At 40.1% G+C, this 7,587-nt stretch overlaps 1 protein-coding gene across 1 annotated transcript in view; it reads left to right on the plus strand.

The window, feature by feature from the left end:
* Window positions 1–704: 704 nt before the first annotated feature.
* Window positions 705–7,587, plus strand: part of LOC126392901 (contactin-associated protein-like 5) — a 179,777-nt gene continuing 172,894 nt past the window's right edge. The window contains exon 1 of the mRNA XM_050048626.1: window positions 705–925. Coding sequence (XP_049904583.1) covers window positions 859–925 — 67 coding nt within the window. The 5' untranslated portion in view covers window positions 705–858. The remainder of the gene's footprint in view (window positions 926–7,587) is intronic.

The raw sequence follows: 7,587 nt of genomic DNA on the forward strand, positions 1-7,587 counted from the left end.
TTTAAATCTGTCTAACTTTGTATATTTTCTGCTCTACAGGCATAGTGTTAAGTTTCTAAATCAGTTTTTTAAAACCAGCATAAATAATTTCACGGTTTAAAAAAAGGAAACAAGGCTGTTATATTATGGGCTCCTTAATGGGGTCCCTTGGTGAATGCACCCCCTTCCCGGTCCCTTCATAAAACCTGCTCTTGCTGCAGACTCCTCCTCTTGTTTATGCACACATTATAAACCTTGCGCCACACTGTTTGTCAGCCCTGCACTTAATTATACTCATGCCAATAAAACAAATCTGTGACAGAGAGACTGCTAGATCCTCTGCTCTGTGCACAAAACATGACAGGATGAAAAGCCTCACTCCAAACAGATGCTTCACAATGATTGGCTTACTACCACACTTTCAAAAGGAGCCAATAGTGGCGGTGAGAATTAATTACCAACCTGCCAGAGCACTCATGCTACTCCAAGCATATACTTGGTATTTCACAATGAAGTTATAGATGCATTCATAGAGGCATAAATATATATAATAGTTGCTGCTGCTGCTGCTGCTGCTGCTGCACACTGCTTTCCTCTGTGGTGCATTTTGCTCGGGCATCACAGTGCTCTTTTTCTGCCAATATAGACTGAAACAGAGAGAGAGGGTGAGACAAAGAGAGGGAGGGAGAGACAGGGGGAGACAGTGAGAGGCGGGCTGTGCCTCACAGTGAGGGAGTGTCGTCGTCGGAGCAGTTCGCTCTTCCACATCAGACTCCTTCTACCGCTCCGTGCTGGAGGAGCGAGGAGGAAACCTCTCCTCTTGTTTCCCCCCTCTCTCTCTGCGGACACACGGATAATAACCACACCACGGCTGGGAAGATGTTTTTTCTGCTGCATATGGTTTACACTCTGAGCGTCTTTAGCGGAGCAGCCGCCGCCACTCACTGTGAGTATTCCACCTATACGCTCACCTGTGCGCGCGTCTCCGCTCCGCGAGCTGATGTATGGAGATCACATAGAGGCTGAAGTTTTGACGCTCGGTGGGTACCTTTGTCCTCCTGCTGTTGCAGAGGCAGGGAGCATCGTCACTGTTAGAGATGCGCTGTTATTTGGAGCCCACTTTGAAGAGTAGTTTGACACCCTTTGTGTCGTGCAGATAACAAGTTGTTGATCCTCGCGTGCGTTTCCATGAAGCAAGGGTGGACTCTTGGTGGTGCTGATGAAGGTCAAGCAAACAGGTCCGATTGTGGAGGGGAGTGTGCTCGCTGTGCAGCCCCCCAGGGTGACTCGGCGCACCTCGGGTTATTTGCCACACAGAGCTTTTAGTGTTTAGACGCGTTTTGCTGGTGTGTGTGTGTGTGTATGTATGTGTGCGTGTGTGTGTGTGTCGGAGGAGAGAAACTGCTGACTGGCCACAGCTGTACTGCACAGACAGCTGCTGTTACTGGTCGACTCCTACGTGAAAACAACACACAGCCTGCTGGAGCTGCTGCCACTATAAAGACTGACTGCTCCTGGCCCCCATGAGGGGTTTAAATCTGAAGCTGTACAGTTTTAAGCCTTGGATTTAATTGCTTGAGTGGTTCCAATAATGTGTGTGGAATAAAATATGAGGTAATTAGAAGCATCAATCATTGAAGTCATTTTTTAAAGCAGAAAATGAGGTAGAATTGACTGTTTTCAGCTTCTTCAGTGTGAAGGCTTCTGCTTCTGAATATTACCAGGGTTTTCACTGTTGGTTGGATAAATGTATTTTGAGGCAAAATATATTGACAAATATATGGATAAAATGTGTTGCCGCCAACCATGCGCCTAATGATCATTAGCACATGTAATCATACAATAAATAACCGTAACAAATAACATTTAGCCTTTTATAACGACCCATTCTGGTATTACAGTGTGCTGCAGTGCATGTGGGCCCCCTGGCAGATTTTGCCCCCCCCAGTGTTGACTCCATAGCCTTGCTCTGAATGATTAATCAAGTAACCAAGAAAACAATCAGCTCATTAGAATATCATCACCCTTTTGTCTCTATGCAAACCATTATCTTCATTTATCTTTACCCCATGTTGCAGGAATCTCTTGCAGTGGGAACAATGAGCAGAGCTAACACCTCATACCCAAACTAAAGACAAACACTGCAGACATAAGTCACGGCTAATCCAAAAAAAAAAAAGTGTGTTAAGTGGGTTCTCTGACACCGAGTTAATGTGCTTAGTCTGCCCTGTGTGATATAGCACCGGGGTGGGGGTGTTTTGTGAGGCTGCATCGGTTTTACAGTAGCCAGGTGGATCTAGGAAAGTGGCAGCTTTTATTGTTGATTGTACAGTAAATATAAGATGCACATAAAACCTTCTTTAAGTGTAATCACAGCAACACGTGCAGTATAGTAAACATGTTTCAATTTATTATTATATGGCATATATCTGTGCAGACACAGCACATAAAGGAATATTGAATGTAAAAAGAAGACATGGTAATTAGAATACAAACCACCAGCATAAGACGAGACATGAGACATATAACGGTGATATAAGAGCTCAGTCTGTCACTATGTTTTTCTCCTGCCTCTTCCTGATTGATGTTCTTGCTCTGGTTTCCCATGTGCACCTGGGATATTTCTTCACCTATGAGAAAGCTTTGCCACTCAAAATAGTATTTATTGTTTTATTAAAGAAATGAGGTAGATAGCTTGAGTCATCGTGGCTGAGCAAAAACACATCCTGACCAGCTTGACTCTTTGTTCATGGGCTGCTGGTCAGAGGAAGTTTACTGTGAATATTTATGCAAATGACTGAAAATAAAGAGCCGATAGTAAAAATTTAAATTTAAGGTCATTGGTGCTCCCCAGAGGATGAGCCATTTTTGGCCTCTCTATGAGTCTACTAGTTTGACTTTCAGGCCAAAATGTTAACTTTGGACACAAGATATATGATTTAAAATTATAATCTTATGTTCAGATTTCAACATTTTTTCTTGAGCATGTTCTTGCATAAATATTTTTATTTCTATGACCCTATGACCGATTCTTCTCGCTGCACCCTTTGGACAGAGATTAGATTTAGAATATGTAAATCATCATTATAGTGCTCATTTCACACAATATTTTTGTGTTGTAAAATTTAGTAAATATTGGAGCTTTCTGGGGTCATTCAGTGGAAACTTTTCAGAGTGGATTTTGGAATTCTAACATTTTTGACCATAGCTAAAAGTAGAATTTTTATTTCACAGCATGGAGAATATGTTAGACATTTAATCTTCATGCTCCCCAGAGGAGGAACCTTTCCATTTTGGACTTCTCTCTTGACTTTCAGGCCAAAATGTCAACTTTGCACACAAGATATATAATTCCAAATTATAATCTCTCCTTCACATTTCAACATTTTCTGTGAACACATACTAGCATGCTTCTAATGGGCTAAACATTTTTATTTTAATGACTCTATGACCCATGCTTCTCACTGCACCCTTTGCACTGAGGTAACGTTTTTAGCTGTGCTGCTAAGAATAGCTAAATCATCATTATAGGGTTTATTTCACACAATATTGTTGCGTTGTGAAATGTAAAAAAAAAACGGTCATTCATAGACATAGGGCACACATCCCCCTCAATATTTAAGACGTGCATTTGCCCTCCAACTTGAACCCCCAATAAAAACCTGAAAGTAGCAGAGAACTTTTATTTTGCTGATTTTTAAGACATTCTCACCATACATTGAAGCAAAAAATGCACTAATTGGTGCATGAAAATTCACCAGAATGCAGGAAATTAAATGTATGATGCTTAAAATTTCCTGCATCCCTCTGTTTCATATGTGTCCACCACAAAGTTGAAACAAAATCTGCACCCTTGAAGTTAGTCCATGGAAACTGCTCAGATCAGACCCTGAAATTGTCAGATTTTTGATCATAGCTAAATGTGGAATATTTTATTTCACAGCATGAGGAATATGCTAGACCTGCAATAAATTATATTTTGAGAGGTCAGGGGCATTTTCTTCAGAGATAAGCCTGTGATGGGGTGAAAAGATTCAAAGTAATATGGCCGAAATTCACTCTATGATCAAAGTTGACACCACACATAGCATGCAGATATATGAAAAGAAAAATGTTTTATACAAATATATTTTTAAGATTTTATGTTTATTTTATTTTTTGGATAAGTTACGTTTAACAAAGAGGACTAAGACTTTATCAAAATGTTTTTTAAAGAAATCTAAACCCACCAGCATTTGAATTTGTCTTCCTCAGACTCTTAAATGATGTCATTTCCTCTTAGTGATGTCACTTAAAGGAACAGTACAGTCTTTTGTTGCAGAAATAAATTGGTGTGATGGAGTGGGACTTGAAACTTATGGACACACATGAATCATGCTATTTATTTTAATTGATTTATGCATTTCCCACAAAAAGAGGAGCATTTCTACTCCAAAAAAACAAAAAAATCTGAGGTTTATACAATATTTATTGAGTGCTACCTCATAAGAAAATGACTGTAGTTTCACAGAAAACAGTTAAAAATATAGAAACTGTGATTTTATTATTTTATTTTATGTTACGGCTTGCTAATAAGTACAATTTTATTTGTGTCTCTAGCCATTTACAACAGTATTGAGCTTGTTTTTCACTTTAAATATTAGGAACCCAAACTGAACATTTATAATGGAATAACCTAGCAGCACTTCAGACCTCTCCTGCTCTGTCTTGTAACGCTAAACGTTTAAAAGTGATTCCCAGCAGTAAATGAACACATTAGAGGCATGACATCATTTGATCTTTGGGTTTATCTTTGCCCTCCTGAGGGCGGGTGTGACATCGGGCCTGTGTTGGGGTTTAAGCAGTTTATGTTAAGGTGAGGAACTGAGCCAAACTGACAGCTGCATTACTCATTTATGGCAGCCCGGTGGTTCTCAAATGTGCGCAGTGATCAGGTCTGACATTTTGCGCTCAGATGAAATGGTGAGATGCTCGTGGAGGTCAAACAGCCGCTCTCATATTTACCAGTGAGAAACAAAAGGAGGGGATGCAGAGATGTGTCACGGCTGGTTTGTGTGGCCTTTGTCAGGTGGCAGCCACTTCCTGTCACAAGTCCCTCTGCATTTTTTTTTACAAAGAGACAATGACAAGTGCGTCTGCGGACACGTCAGCTTCGATCTGCCATTTTCAGCAGGAGTTAATTGATACTGTATTGGCGCGACCTTTACAGTAATTGCCTGGCAACAGAGGAGCTTTGCACTAGTGTATTGACACAACTAATTTTTTTTCCCGCCTCACACTTTTATTTTATTAACACCGTACAATTCAACTTTATTTATTATTATTTTTTTATCACTAGTGGTGTTTCGACACCTGCAAACCACAAGGTGCTTCACAGCAATTACAGCAGTAATAGTAAAAGGGAGAAAACAGAGAGTTGAATGCTTTCTTGAGCTTTGTATTCATATCTGTGCACCATTCCTACTGTTTTCTTTAAGACCTCACTGGCAGTGTTGACCACTTAAGCTGGAGTGGTTTTATATTTACTACTAAGATGCCCATGCATACATTACACTTACTTAACCCAGTTAAACTCAGCTGTTCAGGCATTTTTGTGGTCCGCTTCCTCGCTGTCTTGTGAGGAGTTGGCAGGGAGCTTTCTGTCTTGGTGCTTCCAGAGAACAGACCAGTCAGGGACTTTACTTGCAGTAGCTTAGAGGGCAATTAGGGACAGGCATTTATAAGGGTCGGTGATGCCATTGTCGATCCAATTCTATATTGATTTCCTTTTTGATTCCTGATCAATTTCCTGTGTGGAAAAGAAAAAACAAAACAGGCCGTCACAGGTTTTAAGCATCAATGCAAGTGTTTTATTACCTCTGGGTGTGATCACAGTGCAGAGAAAGGCATGCATGTGACTCAGATGTGCCACTGTCATCATCCAAAATGGATGAAATTAGAAATCATTCCTACGGTTTTCATTGAGGTTTTCTTAGTCAAAGAAAAATGTGCTAAGCCTGCCTGCCTGGGGCTAATGTTATTATGACATAGGACATTTACCTCCAGTAACAAGACGTGCTGCTCAGCTGTGAGACAGTGGCACTTGTGTGTGTAGAGTGTCAAACACATGGCAATGCTGCAGTTTAAGCCCAGGTTGTGTAGAAAGATGTTTCAGCACATAGCCGGTGTTTCCACTAACTATCAACTTGAAAATATCACTTTCTCAGTGTGTTGCATGAACGCACGAAAAGAGCATATTCATTCAACATGCTCATATTTTTGGCAAACAGTGAGCTGAAAGCTTTAGTTTGCAACATGTGAACTTGAACGGGCCCCCTTCTTGTGAGGGTCGTTAACTTGTGACAGTTAACGACCCTCGTTTTACAGATCCTGGTATGCCAAAACAACACACAGCTACTGTTACTGCTGAAGCTAGTTCATATGGATATTTGAAAGACTTTTATGAATAAATCAGTAAAAAATAATCTTACATTTATTTGCAAATGTTTCCCATCTGGTCAGAAAAAAACAAGTTCAAACGTCAGCCACATTGGCAACGCGTTTGAAAGACACATTGAGTTGAATCATCCGACCACACTCGGGAAATGTCTGAGTGATTGAGGATCACAAGATTTTATTTTACTAAAAAAAGAAAACAGAATAGATGAACATAAACAAGTGCATTATTTGGGACTTGGTTCCAAATTGAAATTATGAACTGTGAACTGAACTTTGAGCTGATCTTGTGTAGTGCGAACATGTCTTTAAAATGTGTGACCGACCTGTTTCTTGGCCCACATTACTAGAGATGGAAATAGATTTTGGCATTATTGATTCTGCTTAACGGTTTGATTCTTTATCCATTCCCATATTGATCCCTGATCAATTTTCCGTGTGGTGGGGAAAAGGAGGCCCGCACACTGTTACAACAGTCTGTCTGTTATCACCTAAAATGGATGAAATTACAGAATATTTTACACCGTTCATTTTCTGTGAGGTTTTCTTAGTTGAAGAAAAAATGTGCTAAACCTGCCTCCGTGGTGCTAATTTTATTATAACAGGATATTTACACTCAGTAACAGACATGCTGCTGGGTAGGGAAGCTGTGGCAGTCGTGTGTAGAGTGTCACATACATGGCATTCATGAAATTTAAGCCCACGTTGCCAAGAAAGATGTTTCAGCATATTGCTAGTCTTTCCACTGTTACTTGATCTGATAATTTTGTCTGTCTTCATGAAATGAAGCGACGCTTTGGAGCGAATCTCCCACTCCAACGTACCTTCTTCTTTTTGCAAGTTTCCAGCATGAGTTGAACGTCATTGTTTGCAATGTGCAACTGTCAGAAATTGCAGGATATTGGATTTTTTTGCTGATATCCAACATGCCAGTATATAACAACTTCTTTGGCCGATAACCGATATCGATGTATCCATTTTTTTTCTCTACAGAAGTTTAGCCATCATCAGACTAAGGATCCGACTAAGAATTTTCCTAGTCATCCAATAGTCGTCATTTAGAACCATCAGTTTAATTATTAAATGATATATTTTGGTGGTTTGAGTTGAAGGTGTGAGAAAGAATAGTATCAGTAACATTGTTAACACTGTGCTACATTACAGAGAAATACA

Source organism: Epinephelus moara, chromosome 7, assembly GCF_006386435.1.
Source record: "Epinephelus moara isolate mb chromosome 7, YSFRI_EMoa_1.0, whole genome shotgun sequence".
Taxonomy (NCBI): domain Eukaryota; kingdom Metazoa; phylum Chordata; class Actinopteri; order Perciformes; family Serranidae; genus Epinephelus; species Epinephelus moara.